This window comes from Schistocerca nitens, chromosome 2 (genome assembly GCF_023898315.1).
Source record: "Schistocerca nitens isolate TAMUIC-IGC-003100 chromosome 2, iqSchNite1.1, whole genome shotgun sequence".
In the NCBI taxonomy this organism is placed as follows: domain Eukaryota; kingdom Metazoa; phylum Arthropoda; class Insecta; order Orthoptera; family Acrididae; genus Schistocerca; species Schistocerca nitens.
This window is the reverse complement of record NC_064615.1, coordinates 747,261,457-747,286,835: the sequence shown is the minus strand read 5'-3', so window position 1 is coordinate 747,286,835 and position 25,379 is coordinate 747,261,457. Positions and strand designations below refer to the sequence as shown.

General features: G+C 43.6%; 1 protein-coding gene across 1 annotated transcript in view; it reads right to left on the bottom strand.

The window, feature by feature from the left end:
• Positions 1-25,379, bottom strand: part of LOC126235303 (uncharacterized) — a 485,532-nt gene that overhangs the window by 11,677 nt on the left and 448,476 nt on the right. Inside the window, exon 11 of the mRNA XM_049944027.1 lies at positions 5,802-5,977. Within this exon, the coding sequence (XP_049799984.1) occupies positions 5,802-5,977 (176 nt within the window). The remainder of the gene's footprint in view (positions 1-5,801; positions 5,978-25,379) is intronic.

Here is a 25,379-nt window from a genome sequence, read left to right as displayed (position 1 = left end):
GTGCTCGACTATGAAGCGGACGAGCCGTGTTCAAAACTCTTTATTTATCTTTTTTCACATCATTATGAACTGTCCGTCCGGTCGTTGAAATGTTTGCTCTCTTTCTGTAGTCTTGGTAGTTGTCATACTATACATTGGTTATAGAATATGAGTCATGTGCATGTGGTAAAATACGCTACCGTCTCAGGTAAACGTGATGAATAGTGAAAGCAGGCGAGATACCACATGGACATCTCACAGAAATGAAAACAACGAATAAACGGGTGTGATCGATGTCACTCAAAGTAATTAACGAGTCATAACTTACAAAACGGAACGCAACTTCAGAAACGTTAAAAAAATATGTTTTGACAGAGCACACTGTGTGATAGTGAAACAGTTGCGTGCATTTGTTGCAGCTTATGCGACAGACTATTATGTCTTCATCATCTCCTTGGGAGTGATCACATTCACATTCATACGAACGCCTAAGTCGGGCAAGGAGGCATATCTTACTCACTCATCAGGCGTTCAAATTAGGTGCGTCGGTAAGAGATTCTTGTCGTATGACACACGTGTTTTCACTAATGCCGTGTATGACACACCAGACGTGTTTTCCGATGGAGAATTCTGTGGACTTGTAGGCTTGTCATCAAACGTTTGTTGTTCACATTCGAGAGGTTGTTCCTTTCGGCTGCTAATAGAGTAGTCGTGCAGAATCAATTGTCATTATAGGTCCCTTCCTTACACCTCGCTCTCGAAAACGGGCGTTTCACCGAACCCCGTGACCACTTAAAGACGATGCCGTTGCTCTTGCAGGCTGTTCTATATTGCACTGCTTGCCCTTGGACTGTTCACTGTTTTTATTTTGCTTTTTTTACAGTTCAGTACACAGTTTTCCTATTTCCGTGCTTGATGTGTTCAGGTTTTGACGGGCTGTCCACTGGGCCCTCTTACCACAAAATCTGAGAGGGGTGCGATGGGGATCTTCCTTTGTCAGTATCTCAAAATGAGCTTCAACCCCCCAGTTCACTATTTTGAATTGATAGAAAAAGAGGACCATTGACTGGACAAGATCGGAGGACAGTGGACCACAGGGCAGCTCCAGAGTCTCCGTCTACTCCCGTTTACGTCAGAAGTAGGTAAAGTAAAGTCGTTCGAGACGAATGGCTGGGAGGTCCCGTAGGGCACGTTCAGCCACGTAATTGGGAAGGTTTTCCTATCCTCTGCGCAGGTAGCCATGTTTCCTTCCCGAAGTATGAGAGCTGTGTGGGGAGGTGTATCTGTTAACTGTAGATGACTGTAATGGGTGTATTTACTGTAGTGTCATGTTGGTGTTGCAGATGGTGAGAGAGGGGACACGGTGAAACCCGATGCCAGCGCATAGCCTACTCCTCTCGAAAAGCACCAAGCGGACAGACAAACTTAACGCCCCCCCCCCACCCCCCCTCTTACACTCACCAGCAATGCCATCAAGCACTCACTTCACGAGGCACTGCGGACACTGGCGTGAAGACTGGCGATCAGAAACTTGACGTCATCACATATCCTCTCCTTGCTGGCCAAATACAGGTAATGAAGAATTTCAACCACCACCGGGTTTCGAACTGGCTTACCTCCGAGTCGAGCGCCACAGCACAGGGGTGCGTTAGCGACCTCACTACGTCAGAAGCGGGGAAAGTCAAGGAGATGCTGGGAGTATATCAAATGTTTGGTCAAAAATCTGCTATTTCAAAAGAACTTGCAGGATGACTGATAGAGCGTCAAGGAAGTACTGTGTGTAAGTGCCACCAATGCAAGGGCTGATCGTCTTTTTCCACCCTTATGTCTCATGCAGGAAACGTTACGACTCTGAACGGCAATGACACTGTGATATAATATGTCACCAAATACCACAACACCAATTACTAAACGCAGTTAGAATTGTTATTTCTAGTACTACTACTACTACTATCATTCATACCAACAAACTACACGTCATCAGTTAGAAATTGTTATTGTTAGTATTACCGTTATTACTACTACTACTATTATTACTACTATTGTTAACGTCTTTGCATAGCAGTTTGGAAGTACCACGCCCAGAGTTATTGAGCATCAAACAAAAATTTTTGTGTAACATAATACAATTTATGATTTGTGTGTGTGGTGATATGACAGCAGTATACAACTTTACGTGGGAATGAAAGTAAAATTCACTCTTCCTAAAGTGCTGAACTCCTGCGGTCTCTAGCAATTCAGTAGACCTTTTTTTTTCAGCATACGGTCTGGGCTTCCTTTCTGTGGGCAGTGAGGAAACTAACATGTGAAACTGCTTTTAAAAAAATTGAGGAGGTTTTCTTAGGTCATGGAATCGAACCTCGAACCTCTATTAACATAGCCTCAGTTTGTGGCAGATCGGCTAATCTCATCGCTGTTTAACCTAACAGTTTAGTAAAACTTTTCATATTCACCTTCCAAGCAGATTAATTAAAGTATGAGGTATACTACAATCTTAAGTCGGTAACCTCACGAATGGAACTATTTTAACGGGCAAAATGGAGGCTTCTAGGCGTTTATTTAGATATGTCTTCATTATCCAGTATGACAGGGAAGACCGCGGGAACAAAAGAGCAGAATGGCAAGTTTAGTGTTCTGTGCCTATTTCCTGAACGTCCTAGGCGGGGGATACAACTGAAGGGGAGAATGCTGATTAGTTTCTCTGTTAGGACACTTCTTGGGAAGGACAAAATCATTATGTTTCTCGAAAGAGTACCATAACGTGGCGTGATCGTCATGGGAAACGACACGTTTCTTGACCTGACGAAGATCGTCCCATTAGTAGCAATTTTTAAACACGGTATTAAATATTGAAAAATACAGAATACAAAAGAATGCGAACGTGAAAAATGACCAGGGAGTTTGTACAAGCCCCCACCCAGACAGAGGATCGAGAACCTACCGGAAAATCGACAGAACAAGTCGCCATGTCTCGCTTGCGCTATACACTGTCCCGTGTATCCGATACACAGGCGGAGCGAACACAGCACGGAGCTGCAGTCTGTCGCAGCTACAGACTTGATTACTATAAGGGCGACGATCTGCTGTTTCGCACATTTTCCGTAATGTTTACACTTGCTGTAATTTATTGATGGCTGACAATAGCCACGAACTTCGTGTATAACTGGGTGCACTACAGCCAAGGCTGCATTTCACACGTTACTGTTATTTGATTTACATCTACTACACACTCTGTAAGCCACAATATGGTGTTCGGCGCATGTTACTTCCTGTACCAGTCGCGAATGGTTCGCAGGAAGAACTGTTACTCGTAAACCTCGGCGTGATCTGAAATCTCTCTAATTTTGACTTCGTACTATTTTCGCTAGGTGTACGTACTCCGTCCGAACAGGCTTCGTAACGCCCATTGGTTCCGACCTATCACCGTGTCATCCTAAGCCGACAGGCTTCACTGGTTGCGTATATGAAGGGGCATATGGTTAGCACAATGCTGTCCCGGCCGTTGAATTTTCGTAATAGGAGCAGTTACTTCTCTGTCAAGTAACTCCTCGGTTGACTTCGCATTGGCTGAGTGCACCTTGCTTAGAAACAGCGCACGGTAGACGCTAATGGTATCCCTTCGAAGTGCTAGCCAAGACCGACAATGCTAGAGTTCGGAGATCTGACGGGAACAGGTGTCACCACTGCGGCAGCGCCGTTGGCTGCTGGATGTAGGAAGAAGCAATATATTGGTACGGCCTCAGAACTTTAATAGTAAATCACGCTGTGACGCAAATCTCCTCTCTAGAAGTATCTGCCACTGGAGTTTGCTGAACATGTCCGTTACGCTTTCGTGCTTACTAACTGAACCTGTAGCGAAACGCGCTGTTCTTCTTTGGATGTTGTCTATTTCCTCTACCAGTCCTATCTGGTACGGATCCCAAAATGACGAGCCACCTTCACGTATTGGTCGAACGAGGCCACCTCCTTTGTGGGTGGACTACATTTCCTGAGGGTTATTCCAGTGAATCTCAGTCTGGTATCTGCCTTACCTGCGATTACTTTTATGTTGTTCCACTTAAATCGCTCCTTACGCACTCCTACATGTTTTACTGATGTGACTCACTCTAGTGATTGTTCTGCAATCCTGTAATCATGCGATAATGAGGCTTTCTACCCATTTATTCACACTATGTTACATTTGTTTGTGGTGTTGATTAGTTGCCGTTCCCTATACCAATAGTCCATTCTCTTTAGGTCTTCCTGCATTTCGCTACGATTTTCTAAAGTTGCTACAACTCTGTACAGAAAAACACCGTCCGCGAGAAGCCTCATGGAAGTTCGGACGTTATCCGCCATGTCACTTATACAAAGTGTTCGGAAATTCCCGTTAAAAACTTCTAGGGCTTGTAGAGGGGAGTGAGTACATAATATTTTGATTATCAATCCATGTCCGAAAACGTACGTTTTCTGTGCCATGACAGTTTCACTTTAGATTTTGAACTCATGTACTTCTGTTTGAGGAATTTAATTAGGAACGACAGAGTAAATTATTAGGTTGCTTATCACTTGAGGACATTTGCTTGTATTAACGCTTGAACATTACGTTCTGTACGTACAGTATGATGGGTTCTTTTCTGTTTTTGGATAATTTAAACGCGTAATGCTGAAGTCTTAACACAAGTAAATGTTCTTAAGTGATAAAATGAATGTTTCATTATGTTTCCATTCAAATTATTATCTAGTAACTGTACTACGCCACCCGTAATTCAGTACCAGAAGCATAAGTGGATGAGTTAAATATCTGAACTGAAACCGTCGTAGAACGGAAAGGATGGGTTTCTGGACGTTGGTTCCCATTCAAAATATTATGCACTCACTCCCCTCTATAAGTCCTAGAAGTTTGTAACGGGAATTTTCGGACATCCAGTATATATACTGTGAAAAGCAATGGTTCTATAACACTCCCTTGGGGAACCTTCGAAGTTACCTTCAGTTCTTAAGATTTTTCACTGTTGAGAATGACATGCAGTGCTATGTTTGCTGGAAACCCTTCGGTCCAATCACTCAGCTGGTGCAGATATTGCGCACGCTCGTATTTCGTCCATTAGGCAGCAGCAGTGCGGAACCCTGTCTGACGCCTTCCGGAAGTCAAGAAACACGGCATGTACTTGGCACCGTTATCTGCTGATTTCTGATGGGATTAGCGAAATACGCGTGGCATCAAGAAAACAAGAGGCCTGGCTTCTCGTTCCGATAAATTCTGTGCCTGTTCTTGACAGCTCACAGATCACTGTGATGGTCCGCACTAGGGTAAATGGGCATATCTCTTTCTAATAATTCCAGCTTCAATACATTTTAATGATATTAAACAAATGAATTTTCATACGCTGTTTGAACTTTCGCGAACATTAATACCCTCTTTAAAATATTTCCTTGGCTTGTTTTAAGTATTAGGAGTCTCGATCACCGCAACGACCTTCCGCCGGTGCCTGGAAGTTGAAAGCAAAGTTGATATGTAGCACAGTTAGCACTGCATTTCTTCCAGCAGCTGACTGACGTGGCACCAGCCTTTCAGGTACCCAATGCTTGCCAGAGATCAGTAAACTTGCGGGTACATCGCAAATGCACTATCGGCTGAAGCCTGGTACAGTTAAATTCCTGTGCACTGAGTAACTATTGTTCTCGAATGTGGTGTTTCGTGTGTAAACAGGCTACTAGAGGAAGCAAAGAGGAAGAGCCCTGGCACCGTCCCCGGCACGGTAGCAGTGATGGAGTGAACGGTGGTGCTGACTTACTGCACGGCTGGCGCCGGCGACCGCGTGTGGCTGCCCGCCACGTACCTTCTCCATGAGCGTGCTGGCGGTCAGCGTTCGAGACAGTTCGTTCAGCAGCTCTTTCTCCTGTAGCTCCTCCACTTTAGCGCGCTGTACCTTCAGCTTCTTGATTCCAGGGATGTCCTTGGACGCCTTCAGTTCGGCAATCAGGTCCTCCTTCTGCGCCAGGAACGGTTGTTCCGCTGAAACAAATACGCTTCATTGTAATGCTTTCAGTGATAAAGGCTGAATGCCCTGAACACAAGGCTAACAACTTCACACACACACGCACGCACGCACGCACTCACACACACACACACACACACACACACACACACACACACACACACAAACACATACACACACACACACACACACACACACACACACACACACACAAAAAGAAAAGTGGATTACGGCGAGGATTAAATAATTTGAATCTTATTTCGAAAAATTTCAGGTTCTGCAAAACATAGCGTTTGTCCCTTTTTTAATTCTTCACTCAAGCGCTCAATGAATCTCACTAATTTTTGTGAAATATTACACAAAAATATTATTGCTTTTTTTTATTTTACATGGAAGAATTACAACATATCGGGTGATCAAAAAGTCAGTATAAATTTGAAAACTTAATAAACCACGGAATAATGTAAATAGAGAGGTAGAAACTGACACACATGCTTGGAATGGCATGGGGTTTTATTAGAACCAAAACAATACAAAAGTTCAAAAATGTCCAACAGATGGCGCTTCATCTGATCAGAATTGCAATAATTAGCATAACAAAGTAAGACAAAGCAAAGATGATGTTCTTTGCAGGAAATGCTAAATATGTCCACCATCATTCCTCAACAATAGCTGTAGTCGAGGAATAATGTTGTGAACAGCACTCTAAAGCATGTCCGAAGTCATGGTGAGGGATTGGCGTTGGATATTGTCTTTCAGCATCCCTGGAGTTGTCAGGCGATCACGATACACTTGCGACTTCAGGTAACCCCAAAGCCAATAATCGCACGGACTGAGGTCTGGGGACCTGGGAGGCCAAGCATGATGAAAGTGGCGGCTGAGCACACGATCATCAACAAACGACGCGCATCTGTCGGACATTTTGTGAACTTTGGTTTTTTTTTTTTTTTGTTTCTAGTAAAACGCCATGTCGTACGAAGCATATGTGTCAATGTTTACCTCTCTATCTACATTATTCCGTGGTTTATTAAGTTTTCAAATTTATACTGACTTTCTGATCACCCTGTTCTTTACAGTTTTGGCCTAAAACAGTAAACCAACTAGAAGTTATGTGTCATATTTAATAAAAGTAAAACGAGGCACACTGAATATGACGTATAGGTGTCGAAAAATGTTTGAGAAGTATAGAAGAAGGTAAAGAATTATGTTTTTTCTCGCATATCCTTCTGTTTGAGTTCAACAGACGGGTGACAGCAGCGGAGGCAGCCAGAAACATCTACGCCGTTTATGGGGATAATGCCACTGGACAGAGCACTGCGAGAAAATGGGTTTCTCGTTTCAAGGAGGATCGTTTTGACGTTGGTGACTCTCCACGTTCAGGATGACCTTCGGCGTTTGATGAAGATCGTTCAAACGCATTAATCCACAACGATCGACATCAGTGTATAGTTCGTGAAGGATACGATGGTCGATGTGCAATGACCAGTTTCCGTCCAAAGCGCTGGGCGAGTGCATTCTTTCAGAAGGGGAGGCCGACAAGTGTTTACCACCTTTTGGCCGGTCGGCGATGAGCGAATCGAGGCGCACGACCGACAACCTTTCTCAAACGACTTTACAGAAGCTATTCCATAAATACCATCATTTTTGGCTTTACTTGTAGCTTCATATGTCAAGTTCATCATGATATTCCCATCATTTCGTCAATGGTCATATTTATTGTGATATTAACATGGAAGCAAGACAATAAGCGAAATTCGCAAAAATTTGTAGTTTAAAAATAGAGACCGTTATGATTTTGCGTTTGGTGCATATTACGTAATATGTTGCTGTGTTTGAAATTTGGCTAACATATTGAATTTTTCTTAAGAGTTAGGTGGAGGTTTCTATCTGTCACCAATCTCGAGAAAACTGATGTGACGTAACAACTCATTTGCGATCGGACTGCGCCAGCGATAAAGCCAGAGTGAAATATTCACAACATTCCTCATATTTGATAAACGGTTTTAGGTACCAAAAAGAGTCTTTGGCAAATGGTAGCATGCAAAGAGGAGAGTATTCTGTTGTATGGTTGATCTACAAAATTTCATTATTAACCGTGGAAGCCGGACTCACACGTTCTAATCCGGGAACCTAGTCTGTGTTCTGGCTTAGTTTGTGAACTAAATAAAATACAACCGGATGCTGGGGGGGGGGGGGGGGGGCAGGAACTGATAATACGGTAGTAACTGCACGATGTTTGTCGTCTTAAAAATAATGATGCCATTACAATGACGTCAGTTTATAGTCCAGCACATGAGTGTAGAAAATTGTAGGGCAGCCTTCTCACATGATAACGTCGTAGTGGAAAGACAATGTATGTAGGTATGTATTTATGTAGGTGATACATTTGCTTGTTATCTCCAGTGAAAGTACAGATTTCGTAAGAGTCTACTAGGTGGTGACTGTATATAATTTCTGAAGGGGGAAACGAACGCTCTAAATCCGTTACGTTCTTAACACAGCGAGTCTGCATGCAGCATCGGAGAAAAAAAAAGGTATTTTTCACGTTGAAATTCCATCTCTTAAAACTGACACTTTAAAGGACGTTTTGACCGTCTGATTTCTCGCAGGATGTCTGTGTGCAGGCGCCCATTGACGTACAAACGTTCGAAAAAATTGTATCCAAACTGTTACCCGAGCGCAGTCTTGCGTTTTCTGTTACAAAAATGCTTACACTCTACAGTGACTGATGGTCTTAATTTTCTTTGTCATGGGTTCCGTCTAAAGTTTGGAAAATTTGGAAATTTGTGGTAAGTTCCTGTGGAACCAAACTGTTAACGTCATCGGATTCTTGGTTTACACACTACTTAATCTAACATAAATTAACTTACGGTAAGGACAACACACATACTCATGCCCGAGGGAGGACTCGAACCTCCGACGGGGGTAGCCGCGCGAACTGTGGTAAGTCCCCCTTAGACCGCGCGGCTACCCCGCGCGGCCTATAAAGTTTGCACGAGAACAATGGTGTGATAAAAACAGATTACGACCTATTAAACATCTCTCTCCAGTGGTTCTTTATCCTGTATAGAGTTAACCTCATTATTATTTATATTAATATTAATCAGCCATTCCTGCTTTTGTTCAGTACAGTCTCAACCAAAAACATAACAAACAATAAGCCTGTCATCCCACGACGAAATAAATATAGAGAACTCATTATCACTTTCACACTTCCGTATTTTTTCGCTATGATGACTGCAGTAGGAATACGACTGCGCTGTCGACGGCACGTTAAGCATTAATCTTTCTTGAAACTTCCTGGCAGATTAACACTGTGTGCCGGACCGAGACTCGCACTCGGGACCTACTCTTTCTTTCTTGTTTTGTATAGCAGGAACTGCCGACTGCTGGAAGACCGCGTAAAATATGGTTCTCGAAGACACCACACGCTTTATAAGTAACCGAGCAAGAACCACGCTGCATATTCTTAATTATCCTAATTAAAATGTTTAGTCTCGTAACAGCTGAATACGAACTCGAGTTACTTTGGTTACAAGGGCATTTTTTATTATTGTCCTTCTTTGAACGAGTACTTGATCAGAGTTGTTCTGCGCCCTAACCTCATCACTGTCTATGGTTTTCACATCAAAATAAGACACACCAATATAGGTAGGCAGTACGGAGGTAGGGAAGTTTTCCACCCAGGGTGCGCATGCATTTATTGTGACTGTAAATTAATGCATCACCTGACTTGCGAAAATTAAATTTAATGTATCGTTGTCCGCAGCTCGTGGTCGTGCGGTAGCGTTCTCGCTTCCCGCGCCCGGGTTCCCGGGTTCGATTCCCGGCGGGGTCAGGGATTTTCTCTGCCTCGTGATGACTGGGTGTTGTGTGATGTCCTTAGGTTAGTTAGGTTTATGTAGTTCTAAGTTCTAGGGGACTGATGACCATAGATGTTAAGTCCCATAGTGCTCAGAACCAATGTATCGTCCATCGCTATCTAATAACGCGGAACTTACTGTACTCTCGAAGAAAAATCTAGTATTTATTTCCTTCTTCCTTTTTTACTCATTTATGTCGTATTGTGGCGAGCTTCACAGTTGTGTAATGTCTCCTTTTCTGTTGACGTCGCTCCAACAGTGTGGGTTGTTGCATAGTAAGGTTGCGAAAGTACCATAACCTTCCGGAGCTCCCTTGTTGTTGAAACTTTTGCTCTGCTAGAAACGATGACAAGGAAAAGCAGGTTATAAATATATAGGAATCTTATAGTCGATGTCGTTATAAATTACTAATGTAGTCCGAATCAGTCGACATTTTCCCAATGTTCCCACGTAAGAAGTGAGAGTAGTTAAGGCGTATCGCTTGCACGAATTATCCATAATGTGTCGCTTTACTTATAAAAGACACGGACGTGTCGTTGCACTATTAGAAGATCGTTCATATTTAGATCTCTTGCTCTTAAATATTGGGTGAACCAAACAACGATTTTCGCCGTTACGTTTGAGTTTCGGAATGTAATCTGTTCACAAAAAGAAAAGCTTCTTTCTGCTCGAAACTATCTGCATTTTTGTTACTTAGTGACTACGAAGATAAGATTAGATTAGAGGATCTTTCGTACACACTGAGACACAGAAACAATGTGCTCCACCCATCAATCATTTGCGAGACAAAGCATCGAGCGGAGTTAGTGCAATGGTGATACAACTCTCGCGTTCGGGAAGCTGGCGGTGCGAGTCGCCGCCGACCAACTTGATTTAGGTTTTCTATGATTTCCGTAAATCACTCAAGACAAATTCCGCGACAATAACTTTGAAAAAGACACAGTCAGCTTAACTCTCTACCATATTTTTTTACGACGAGCTTGTGCTTCGTTTCTAATGACATCATCGCTGACAGTAAAATAAGCGCTCTGTGGAGCAGTTCATAGTGACTTAGAAGTTATACAGAAGTTCGAAAAGCTGCTAACAAATGGCACTGTAATCGTATCACACAGTGCTTACAAAATGCGCCGCAGCTCAGAGCATCCAGTTCCACCGTTGAAACGGGAAAGAGGGTTAGCGTACCGAAAGAAGAGTTTGAAATCATGTAGTCTATTGAACAAAAAAAAAAAAAAATGGCTCTGAGCACTATAGGACTTAACAGCTAAGGTCATCAGTCCCCTAGAACTTAGAACTACTTAAACCTCACTAACCTAAGGACATCACACACATCCATGTCCGAGGCAGGATTCGAACCTGCGACCGTAGCGGTCGCGTGGTTCCAGACTGAAGCACCTAGAACCGCTCGGCCACACCGGCCGGCTCTATTGAACAACGTGTTTTCCTGTTGCGGAAATACCACAGGTTAGCACACAGTCTTACGGAAACAAGGCGCAGTTTTCAGACACGATTTAATGTTCCAAAAGGACCCGATGCGAAAACCATTCGCAAGCTCTTCGCCAAATTCCAACGGACAGGCAGCGTGGCTGATGATCCAGCGGAAGATGTTGGGCACAGGCAAACTGTAGTTACCCCTGAAAATGTTGCAGCTGTTTCTGGAATTATGCAGCAAAATCCAAGGACATCCGTTCGAAGCATTGCATCAGAGACTGTTTTGAAGATTTCCATCGTGCTGAAAATAAAGAGCCTACACGTGTTTCCATTCAAAATCCAAAGCCACGAGGCGAGTTGCGCGACAGACGGCTGACATCGCGAACCAGATTCTCACAATGATTGATAACGAAGAATTTGGTGTTGGCTGCATTTAGTTCACAGATGAAGCACACTTTCACCTGAATGCAATCGTGATTACACAAAATCGGAAATTTTGGGGTTCCTAAAATGCCCATTTCTGCGATGCGAAACCACTGTATTCTCCCAACGTTACTGTTTGGGCTGCGGTATGCAGAAGATGCATTATTGGCCCTTTTTCATGCGAGAAACGATCACTAGTGAACGTTACGTTGCAATTTTGGAAAAATCTGTCGCCACATTGACCGGGCACCGAGTGTTTCATGAAAGATGGGGCCAGACTACATCGCACCGAACAGGCGTTTCGCTTTCTCGATGAATACTTCGAGAATAGATTCATTGCGTTGGATTATTGCAAATTTACCGACGCAGAGATAGATTGGCCTCCATATGTGCCCGGTTTGACTCCTTGTGATTACTTTTTGTGAAGCACATTGAAAGATTCTATCCATCTGAACGTCCCACCATGCTGGACGAGCTTGAATCGGCGATCTGTATGGCCTTTTAACTCATTTTCGTTGAGATAGCAAATTTCGTTGTACGTTTGAGCCACCTCCGTACTGCGAGTGGTGAACATTTTGAGAAAAAAAAACTGTGCTGTGACTGCTTGCAGAGGACGAGTTTAACGACGCACGCTGATACCGTACGAGCTGCACAGCGTACATCACCATCTGTTAGCAGTTTTTCGATCTAATTCGAAACTTCTGTATAAAATTCTTACAGGTTTCACAGTAAATATATCTTTTATCACACTAGTCTATCAGTTTTAGTTTTCGATATATTTTATTTTGAATTCAGGGACTCTTTTGCTGGACACTCCGTATTAAAAAGGGGTTGGAATAATAGCAATAATTCCAGATGTGTTGAAGGTATCGCCTTGTTGGTAGAGAACTTGCCAGGTCTCCAGTGACTCAGTAACTACGGTAATTTAAAGTGGAATACTCACATAAAACAAACGGGTAGAAAAGCAGATGTCAACTTGAAATTCATTGGAATAATATTAATAAAATGTAATCCATCCACGAAAGAAATGGCTTGCGAAGCACTCGGTGGATCGATTCTTGAATACTGTTCATCAGTCTGGGACCGTTACCAGGTTGGATTAATAGAAGAGAAAGGGAAGCTCCAGCGAAGAGCGGCGCATGACGTCACGCATCGTTTATTAGGTTCGAAAGCGTTACGCAGATTCGCGACAAATTCCAGTGGCAGGCGCTACAAGAGTGGCGATGTGCACAACGAAGAGGTTTACAGGTGAAATTTTGAGAGCGTACGTTCCAAGAAGGATAGGGTGACATAATGCTGCCTCACAAATTCGTCTCGGTAAATAACTACGGCGAGAAAATTACAGCTCATGCCGAGTTTATCGGCACTCGTTCTTCCCAAACAACATTCGTGAGGGCAGAGAGGAAAAGATAATGGTAGCAGAAGTAGACTTCGCCATACACCATCAGGTGGCTTGTGGAGTGCAGATGTAGATATGCCTGTGGAGGACCAGTAGTGCAGAGAGATTAGTGACCAGTTGAGCACAGTACCGGGAGTTTTCCTCAGTTGTCACACATCGCTTCCGACGAATTCTGGGATGGTTCCCTTATCCGAGTTAAAATGGAAAAATTGTCCCCTTGTGAGGCCGGCGTGGAGTGAGATCAGCCGTGCCCCGTGAGTGACTAACGGGATGAATGCAGTGAGAAGTGCGGCCGGCTGCCAGCTCTTCGGGGCCCGGTGGTTTCTGCCTCAAACCACAATTTTATTCACTTTATTTTGAAGTACCAGTACCTTTAGCATGAACCACCGATGCTACGCACAAACCACTGGGGCTCAAAGGACTGAGGTACGCAGCAGGTGCCTGCCCGCTTTCCTGCTTTCCTGCTCGCAATAGACCGCCCTGCCGTCATGCTTTCTTCTCCGAGATGACCGCCTAAGTCCTCATGAGGCGCCACTGGCTATCTTTGCGTAGTGAAAGCGCTTCACTCTACCATTACTGCCGATGAAAAAATTTCTGCTCCGTAGTTAGTACTCATTCCTGTAGCCCGTGCATCGCCACGTTCAATTATTCACTTGTCACCGGTACTATAGTCACACACCTGTGATACTCGTTTACGCTCGCTTGCGTCTGGATACGCACATGAACACACACACACACACACTCTCTCTCTCTCACTCTCACACTCACTCTCTCTCTCTCTCATACACTCACACACACACACACACACACACACACACAGGCACGCACGCACGCACAGTCTTACCTGTCATCTGCCCCTTCCTCCTGCTGGTCTCTCCTCCCCTCTCTCTCAAACTTCTCTCTCTCTCTCTCTCTCTCTCTCTCTCTCTCTCTCTATGTCTCTCATTCTCTCTCTCTCCCTATCTCTCTATCTATCTAACACTCGAACACAAATACACTATGTGGGGCTAAAAGTAGTGGGTGAGTTTTAATATTTGGGTAGAAAAATACGAGGGGCGTTCAGAAAGTAAGCTCCGATCGGTCGCGAAATGGAAACGACTATGAAAATCCGATAAAGCTTTGCACAGATGTGTTGGGTAGTGTCTCTAGTATAACCCCAGTTAGCATCACGTCGCTCTTCTCATTTCTGAGCTCGCAGTGAGTGCGTAAAGATGTCTAGAAAATAGTGTCTGCCGCCAAGTACGAGGGCCTGGTGAGAAATTTCGCCTGAAGCTATGCAGCTAACATTACATAACTGTCGTGCTGATTCGTCTTCAAGACAATTCTCAGCCGCATTCTGCAGGGGCAATGAAGATGCTCCTGCATCGTTTTCAAATGGAAATGTGAGATTACCCACAATACAGTCCGCAATTGTCTCCCCCTGAGTTTCATCTCTGGTCACATGAACCGCTGTCTTTGAAGACAACATTTTGACACAGACAACGAGGTGTAGGCCAGCGTGGAGAATTGGCGGAAAGCACTGGCGGCTGCCTTCTATGATGAGGCTATTGAAAAGTTGGTACAACGCTATGACAAAAGTCTAAGTCAGAACGGCGACTACGTAGAGAAGTAGCTGAAAGGTGTAGCTAATTGTTACAAGTAAAACATTTCTGATGTTCACTGTGGTTTCAATTTGGCAATCAATCGGAGCTTACTTTCTGAACAGGCCTCGTAATTAAATAACTAACGATGGCCGAAGTTGCGAGGATATAAAGTGCTGTCTCGCAATAGCAAGAAAAGCGTTTCTGAAGTTAACATCGAATATAAATTTCATTTTCAGGACGTTCATTCTGAAGTTATCTGTGTGAAATGCAGTGTTTGTACGGAAGTGAAACGAGGACTATGAGCAATTCAGATAAAAAGAGAATAGAAGTTTCTGAAATGCAGTATTATAAACGAATGCTGAAGATCAGATGAGTGGATTGGATAATTAATAAAGTGACAGTAAATCGATCACGAGAGAAAAGAAATTGATGGCACAAATTGTATACAAGAGTGGATCACTTGATGAATTATGATGTTCATTAAAAAAATATTTTAAGCACGATTCGCCTCTGTCACTTGTCACTCTCTGTTTCTTGATCGAGCTTCATGCTGTAACCATCTTATTTATTTGCTCGCAACATATTTGAACGAATAACCATAAATCGTAATTTAGTCTGTGTTTTATTTACCAAAAATGATATTACTACCCTTGACTAAAGCAGTGTAAAGCTTCTTTTGTTACATTTCCGTGCTATTTACGTCTAAAAGCGATCGGTTTCATGACGCGCCATCATGTGCAGTTTTACACAATATAACAGAAGTAAAACTTTTTCTGTCTATGTTTGTTTAACGAGGTCCGATTCATGTTTTTTGGTGTCATGCAAATCATCTTGTTGCATTAAACTTTGGTAACCACAGTCCACCGTCACCAAACTTATCTGCTCGCCAACACAGATTCTGAGTCTGGGAACTACTAAAGCAGGTAGCAAAGACAGCGTAAATTGACCATCTGCAGGGTAAGTTAACAAGAAGTGCTTTCCATATTCTGTTCTATGGTAGTCACTGTGACGTGTCCCTACTTCCGACCAATTGGAATTCGGAAGAAAGCAAATTAGTGATTTTAGTTTAAATTCCAAAATCGCTGATTGAGAAACTTCACAAGGCGGAGTGAGAACAGCGGGGGAGGGGGGGGGTTGTGGAGAGAGGCCAAGGTTTGACTACGGTAAATGGCTGTGGACTGTCGTAGTTATGCAAGGATGATATCAGTTACAAACCCGGCACAAAAACGTAAGAGGATAGTTTACGAATGGCGAGCGTCGCCACTGAAAAGAAACGTATTCCAAACAAACAAATTTCCAAGGCTACAGTCGTTACTCGATGTTGCATTACTGTATCTCGAATACGATCAGTTGTGACGAAACCGGTCATCGAATTTCTGAAATAATGGTCGGCAAAAAGTTGTCAGTGAATTAAGCCTGTAGTCTGTCTAAATTCCTGAAAATATTTATGTTATTAGTCGTGCCAGAAAATTTTCCTACATCTATATCACTCTGGCAAGAATATCAGACATTTTATCACTTTTATCACATTGGAGATAAAAGTGGTTTATCCACTTCCAAAGACGCACATAGTAGATATGATAAATAGTGACATATTACCACTCTGGAAGTTATTGGAGGTACCTCCTTCAAATGGCTCTGAGCACTATGGGACTTAACTTCTGAGGTCATCAGTCCCCTAGAACTACTTAAACCTAACTAACCTAAGGACATCACACACATCCATGCCCGAGCCAGGATTCGAACCTGCGACCGTAGCGGTCGCGTGGTTCCAGACTGTAGCACCTAGAACCGCTCGGCCACCCTGGCCGACTAGAGGGAACTATAAAAGACAAAAAGTATAGAGGAAGACAAGAATTTGAATACATTTAGCAGACAAGGTGCAAGTGCTGCTCTGAGAGGGGGGGAGGAATAGGCACAGGGTGTAGCGGGTATAAACGCAGATATTTCTATGTATAGTACTTTAATATGCACACGCATCAGAGTATTGTTTGCTTTTTCTCTGTATCGATCAGTATTCCCACAAGGACGTCAAAAACTTTACGATCTGATGATTTCCACGTTGTCGTATTTACATCTTTAAGTGGACTAGGCCTGTCAGTATAGACTTACCGTTTTGCCTCCACGCATTCAAGCTTCAACACCTAGCCTACTGCCCAGGGGAAAACAACAGCTTGCTCTTGGCACATGTACTTGGAAGTCCTAAACAACCTAAAATATACGACTTGTAGTAGCTGTAATTATTAGTCTGAAATTGACGTAAATATTGATGTAATGTTGTTCACTATACCGCCCTCAGTCATCAACAGAAATATCTGCACTGTATATTCACTGTGGGATGCATCAAACCAATCAGAAGTCCGATAACTTTAAAAAAGAAACGTAAAAATGAAGTTGGCTCGTTTCTCATTTTTATTCCAAGGAACATTTCATTTTCCGAGCTGCGCGTATAGCTTACTGCACAGTGTGCCAGCTTCCGAGAAAGGGAGGTGATCCAGATCTGGATCCAGCGATAAAGACTTATGTCCTGTAACGCTGGGCAGTTTGAGTATGGTTTTTAGGTGGTCTTCCACGCCCTATGAGGCAAATGCTGGACTGGTCTCCAAACTCCAACTCAGAAGCTACGAAGCACAGCATAACATAAAAGTTTAAAAGATTCACAGACCCATGGTGCATACGATTTGCTTTAATTATGTTAATTGACGCCTACGGCGACGGGCGGGGAATCCGGCCACAAATTTAGATTAAAATATGAAATAAATTTGCCAAATCATAGAAAACTGCGGATGTGGTACGACGGGATAAATGAAGGAATACTTCATTTTGCTTCCGAGGGAGTAATTACACCCAGATTGGTCCAACTTTTTTAGTGGTCACCGCACCGCTATGCTGGCGCTGCTGTTAGGTTAGACGGGCAGAGCCGAGCTGCGGCGGATGCCCGGTGGGCCGCTGGGACGTAACGCCCCGGGTGGCGGACGCTTTCACCCAAGTTGGCCGCGGCTAACCGGCAGTCCCCTCCCTCAGACGTCGGACAGCCACTGCGCTGCACAACGCTCCTCACACGAGCTGCTGGTATGCTTCCGCGTTATTGTGGCAGCCGTGCGGCCAGTGAAGGGCCAATACGTAAACAGACTCACTACACAGCAGGCGCGCGCTCCTTTGAAGGTCATCATTGTTCTTTCGTCCTCAAGCTGAACGTTTGCTGCCATTGTTCCTGGCGCGTTGCCGTGTAAGATCATGAACTCACTTTCGCTTTCTTCTCTCTCTTCTTGTTCTTTGCTTGTAAACCTTTGATATATCCGTTCCCAGGAACTCGTGCAGTATGACAATCCGGTACATGTGCCGGGTGATCAAAAAGTCAGTATAAATTTGAAAACTGAATAAGTCACGGAATAATGTAGATAGAGAGGTAAAAATTGACACACATGCTTGGAATGACATGGGGTTTTATTAGAACCAAAAAAATACAAAAGTTCAAAAAATGTCCAACAGATGCAGCTTCATCTGATGAGAATAGTAATAATTAGCATAACAAAGTAAGACAAAGCAAAGATGATGTTCTTTACTGGAAATGCTCAATATGTCCACCATCATTCCTCAACAATAGCTGTAGTCGAGGAATAATGTTGTGAACAGCACTCTAAAGCATGTCCTGAGTTATGGCGAGGCATTGGCGGTGGATGTTGTCTTGCAGCATCGCTAGAGATGTCGGTCGATCACGATACACTTGCGACTTCAGGTAACCCCAAAGCCAATAATCGCACGGACTGAGGTCTGGGGACATCGGAGGCCAAGCATGACGAAAGTGGCGGCTGAGCACACGATCATCGCCAAACGACGCGCGCAAGAGATCGTCCCCATTCTGATAATACAGCTTCACTAAAAGCGCCTTTTCAGGTAACATCAACATGCTGCGACTGCTGGCGCATCTGATTCTCTCTCTCATTACCGCTCCTTTTATACACGATTGTCATTCGCAGTCACTGGCGTTTTGCTGCCCAGCGCCATCTGTCAGACATTTTGTGAACTTTGTTTTTTTTTTTGTTCTAATAAAACCCCATGTCATTCCAAGCATGTGTGTCAATTTTTACCTCTCCATCTACATTATTCCGTGGTTTATTAAGTTTTCAAATGTATACTGACTTTTTGATCACCCAGTATGTCCACAGACATTTTACTTTCAAACCTTCATTTATGGCGCAATGAGCAGAACTTTACCTTGCAAAACAAAGAAATTCCATACCGATGGAATCAACGTATGTAATTAAAGAACACTGGTCCATTCATTTTTATTTTCCCACAGATGCAGATCACACGAACAATTAAACGTGAAAGCATCCTAGGCACAATTGAGCTGGATATCGGATCGGGACCTAAATCTGAGGTACACCTCCTCTCTAATATTGGACTAAGGTGTCTTGCCGTCACGTCTACGCCAGTGCCCATTCTCCCGCGCAAACCGAAACACCTTTCTGTAAATTTAAACTGAGTAGCTGAAATGGTGCCTTACCATTTTTCCCGCTCGTATTAAATTTAGCTATGTTCGTAGCTTATGAAACAATTTTTGGACGTTATACAGGGTGGTCGGAAATTCCCGTTACAAACTTCTAGGACATGTAGAGGGAAGTGAGTAAATAACATTCTGAATAGGAACCCATGTCCGGAATCGTATCGTTTCCGTTCTACGACAGTTTCAATTCAGATGTGTACCTCGTCAATGTCTGCTTAGGGCAAGAGAAACGTTTCAGAGTTCTCTGTCCTGGTATGCAACAGTGCAACAGGGTTGACACGATGACGTGTAGTACGTCAAACGATCCCCAGATGTCACTTGTTGTCCGCTTTGCTGTGAGACCGAGTCAATACCTGTGCATCACCGATAGAGGAAACATGGTGCAGTACACGCTTGCGGAATACACAGACATGCTCCTTGTGTATGGCGAAGCTGGAGGTAATGGAAGAGATGCTAGTCGGCTGCATCACGAACGTTTTCCCACACCGTCACACTCCATCGCACAAACTATTTGCCCAAGTTACACAACGGCTACGAGAAACGGGTGCCTTCACCGTGAGGAGGCAGGACTGTGGTGCTCCACGGCGACGCCGCACTCCTGAATTTGAAGGAGGTGTACTGCGTCGCATTGAAGATAGCCCGTCCACGAGTTCGCGAACAATTGCGCGAGCAATGGCTGCTGGCCACAGTACCGTCTTGGTCGTCCTGCATGAGCAACAATTACATCTGTACCACTTGCAAAGGGTGCACGCTATGAGTCCAGCAGACTTTCCACAACGTGACGCCTTCTGCACATGGTTCCTGCACCGTTGCATCGACGCGCCCCTGTTTCCACGTCGAGTTCTCTTCACAGATGAATGTAGGTTCACAAGGGATTGTGTTCTGAATGCTCGAAATAGCCATGTCTGGGCGGAGAAAACCCTCATGTTACGCATGAAAGATTTGGAATTAACGTGTGGGCAGGTATTATGGACGGTCATGTGATTGGACCATACCTCCTTCCACCCAAGCTCACGGGTCCCGCATACTTAGTCTTCCTACGACACTCAAGGACCCGTTCTTGGACGCTGTGCTATTGAATGTCCGTCAAGGCCGGCCGCGGTGGCCGAGCTGTTCTAGGCGCTTCAGTCCGGAACCGTGAGACTGCTACGGCCGCAGGTTCGAATCCATCGGGCATGGATGTGTGTGATGTCCTTAGGTTAGTTAGGTTTAAGTAGTTCTAAGTTCTAGGGAACTGATGACCGCAGATGTTAAGTCCCATAATGCTCAGACCCATTTGAACCATTTTTGTCCGTCAGGAAATGTGGTTTCAGCATGATGGAGCACCACCTCACTTTACACTGGCTGTCTGGAGACATCTCAACAGACGGTATGGTGAAAGATGGATAGGCCGTAGTAGTCCAACCGCGTGGCCGCCACGATCGCCGGAATTAACCCCTATGGACTACTTCTTGTGGGGTTATATGAAGAGCGTAATTTATGAGATACCTGTAGAGACAGAGGAAGATCTGCTGGCACGAGTTCTGGCCGCTGCACAAGACATTGAAGAGACGCCAGCTGGGATGGAGAGAGTGTACTAGAACTGCTTCGGAGGTACAATGTGTGTAACAACGTTGGTGGTCGCCACATCGAGCCGGTGTTGTAATGCATTGGTACGTTGCGGCTGGAGCCGTAGATGCTGGGTTCTTGTTGTTGTCGACTAATGTAAACTATAAGGTGTAAGTTGTAATGCAAATGCGCAAGTGATAGCGGAACGAGTCAGTATTCTTTTCAAATGGATTGCAACAATTGTACTGGGTCACGCCTAAGTACATTCCTCACGTGGGTGTGGATGAGATAATCATCTGCATTGAAACTGTCGTAGAACGGAAATGATACGTTTACGGACATGGATTCCTATTCAAAATGTTATGTACTCGTTACCCTCTACATGTCCTAGAAGTTTGTAACGGGAATTTCCGACCACTCTGTTTATATATAAGCATAAATATAAGGGTATGTATAAAGATAAAAGATGCATTGGACAAGTGGACCAAGTTCGATCAGAAACTAACAGAAAAATTGTAAGTGCTGAAGTAAAAAAGTTGTTTGAAGACTCGTGTTACCGAGCAACTTTTCTTTGCTGTTTTAACGGATTACTTTGTCATCACATAATAGGGAAAACCATTTTTAAGATGAAAAAAGACTGAAAAAGTTTTCGCATTTATATTTGTCGTTAAATAGTTTCAGCTAACAATGGCGTCATCAGACATGCGGGCAGAATGAAATTAAACAATACTGAAAACTATATGCTGTAATCGAAAGGCGTGAAAAACTCTCACAGTAAAATGTTATCTTCGACTGTGAATCCGTAAAAATAACAGCAAGTGTCAGAAATTGATACTGAACTATAGAGGGTGGTCCTAAAATAATTTTATAAACTTTACGGTCAGTTACCTTACATAAAAACAAGAAAAAGTGCACATGAACATATGGTCAAAAGTCATTAGTTTACTAATCAAACTTAAAGGAATTTTATGTACGAAACGTTAGTTATTCACAGCTTAAAAGCGTCATCAACTCAGAAGCTCACAACAAATGTTCGCCGGCCGCGGTGGTCTAGCGGTTCTAGGCGCTCAGTCCGGAACCGCGCGAATGCTACGGTCGCAGGTTCGAATCCTGCCTCGGGCATGGGTGTGTGTGTGATGTCCTTAGGTTAGTTAGGTTTAAGTAGTTCTAAGTTCTAGGGGACTGATGACCACAGATGTTAAGTCCCATAGTGCTCAGAGCCATTTGAACCATTTGAACAAATGTTCAAAACACCCTCCTCTTGCTTCCCCCCCCCCTCTTCCCCCCCCCCCCCCTCACACACACACACACATGCACTCGTCAAATCAAGGGCCGACACAAATTACCCCTGATGTTGTTAAATGGTTCCGCAGGCTTCCTTGACACGTCAATGAAGAATTTCTGCACCCAGTTTGTCCGCTGCATAAACCAACTGATTATGGTGCCGCCAGAGATGTTCATCCATAGGAAAGAGGTCGGGAGAAAGTGCAGGCCATGGAACTGGGCGTCCCCTCCCTATCAAACTGTAATGACAGAAACCAGCAAGACAATGCATCCCCAACAGTGAGACGAAAATGTGCTGGAGCGCCAGCATGCACAAACCACTTTTTTCTCCTTATTTGCAGGGGCACATGTTCTAGTAACCCTGGAGAGTATTCTGAATACGGTCCTGTAGACAGTAACTGTAAGCCTTGCTGGGAGACCTACCAGTCATCTGCAGTTCCAGCCCACACATTAAACTGGTGCTGATGTCTGCCCTGAGCTATAGCACGAAACTTTGTGGCCCATATGGGTTTGTACCTGGAAAGCCGTTGACCGTACACTTTCATTAGCAACTTGAAAACGAATGATTTTGGGATATACGAGCTTTTTTTCTTGTTTTAATGTAAGAAACCTGTACTTTGAATCACTCTGTATATACAAAGAGGAATGCATAACTAAGACGAGTTAGAGTACGCAGAAACTGTGTTTGCAGCCAGAATAAAATGTCTACATGAAAGATTGTGCCTAGCAGCTTGCCGTAAGTATAGTTATGTAAACTTGTGCATGACCCATCTAAAATAACCCCGAAGAGTCTCGAAAAGTAATTCGTGAAAGTTAAGAGACATTTCATAAGTGACTGATCACAGCTATCTGTAATTATATTTCATTCAACAGTCACAGAGTTCTGCAGCATCCATATTGGATAAGGTCAATCCTATTCTATCTGGTTTTAAGAATCTGCGAAGTGAATAAGGCTCCTGCTGGCCAATGTTTGCTGTCGGCGTTAATACCTTAGTTACAGCAGACACAGTACCTGTCACGGAAGTGAACGCGTAAGAAACGGTATCTACTTTCTCGATTTCATTTCGGTGTTCAACGTTCATTCGACAGCGATGGAAGCAAAGCGATAACGTAAGATAAAGCTTCTCGGTCGGTGTTTAATTAAACTAGTTAACTGAAAATAGGAATTACTTGCTGGAGGAAAAATGGAACGAGCAATGGAATTATTTTGGTTCAACGGGAACCAGAAGAGTCCACCTACGGCACGGCATTCGGAGAAATCCCCAGTGAGGAACTGCGTGCCACACACGGCCTTGCATGACAAGCGGTCTAGTGTGGCAGGTGGAACTAGCACGCAGCCCAACTGCCCCTCCCATTCCGACTTAAGATTGGGAAAAGTTTACGAGCATCGGTAGAGCTAAATCTGATCCGGGTCCATCGATGTTAACAACAGTGTTAGTTAGCTTTCTCGGACTGGCAGATTCCCCTGAGTGCGTTGTGGGCACATGGATTGTAAGAAGATTGACTCTTAAGGTAAGGAACAAGAAATTTACGAATCCTAGAACAGATAAGCACAATGAAACATTGATTCTAGTTATCTGATAACAAAATTTACTTAGTTGTAGTTGCAAAAGTTGTCTTCTGATTGGTAGGAGAAGGAAATCGAATAAATAAGCTCTAAAGATCACCTAGAAAAAATACTTTTATGTATGTCAGCATTGACTCTTTACGCCAAATCTGACCTATTTTCTTCATCCCGAGAAGTCAATGTTAACTTCTACCAAATATTATCACTGCCTTGATTAATGGATTTTTCTCAACTAAGCCAAATTTTCAAGTCAGGGAACAGGAAGAATAAGGAATAAGGAAGATTATGGATCATTTAGATAAACATTAGAATGCCCGCAGTGTTGACGGCAACGTCGTCGTGGACTAGGAGCATTTTCTCGTGCGAGAGTCACAGTCAGTGTTCAGTCGGTTCGTGTACCAAACGAGGCATGAGTAAAACACAGTAGGATCCATGTGGCTGTGCCAGTGCCCAATTTGATTACATCCAAAGAATCTCACCTTTACAAACTACAAAACCATGCTCGTCTTCTTTGATACACCCTCACGAGAATTTGAGCACTGTCTCAGTTGTTGCCTGGACTTAGGAATGTGATGATGGATTCCAGTTTCCTTAGTTGTCAACTGTTTGAACAAAACAACCTGGGGATTACGTCTAAACAATGCCAGATTCAGCCTTCGTTTTCAATAAGAAGTTAGTAACTGTAGTAACCAGCGCGCACGGTTCTCATATCACTCGTCGTGAGATAACGTATTTTTTCGTTTTCGATCTCCACAATATCAGCCATCTCGAGCACATTAATTACTTTCCTCATTGGTGATCACAGTTGCCCAGTCGGAGTCGGTTCATCTTCTGTGCTTGTTTGGTCACGTTTACACGTTTATACTCATTATTCCAAAAACAAATAGTTTTAAACACAGATAAACACTGCTCAAGAATTTAATCTAGTTCAGTGCATGATTTTCTCTGCTGTTAAATCCGTTTTTTGGAACAATATGAAACTTGTGAGTGTAGGCTTCCCTGCTCGTTGCCATCTTCAACAAAAATTTTCTGGGTATGTGACCGCAAAATCACACTGGTGAGTTTATGAACATACTGACGTGATATGTGACCCACAACAGTGTTATTAAGCACGAAGAAACTTACTTTTCTTCATTTCACACGTCACGTAACTCACTAATGACCTAAGATCGTTGGCAACCAGCAACTGCACGTCGTCGATATTTGAAAATTTGCACAAATGCGTTACACTAATCATTCCTAACAGCACTGGCTCGATGTAACAAAGTTTTCCACTGCTTGATATAAATTCGTCAGATTAATCAAAAGCCGCGCGGAGTGACCGCGCAGTTAGAGGCGCCATGTCACGAACTGCGCGGCCTCTCCTGCCGGAGGTTCGAGTCCTCCCTCGGACAAGCGTGTGTGTGCTGTCCTTAGTTAATTTAAGTTAGTTTAAAGTAGTGTGTGAAAGTAAGGACCGATGAACTCAGCAGTTTGGTCCCTTAGGAATTCACACACATTTGAACACATTTGATTAATCAAAATTAATTGAGAGATATCACTTTATCTGTATGAATTTTCCTTTCCAAGGTAGATCACCTGGACTGGTAGTGACCTGTCCCTGCATTATGCATATGAGCAAAGGACGGAAGATTTGAGTTCGTTGTGCAAAATATAAAATTAATACCAGTAGGTACCGATACCTACTAGAATCTGTTTAAATCTTTTAGAACAATCAGAATCAGGCAGTACACAATCTGATACAAGAAATTTACGAACAAAAACTAATTACAATGAAATATCGCGAGAAATTTATTGATCAGTTTATTTTGTGT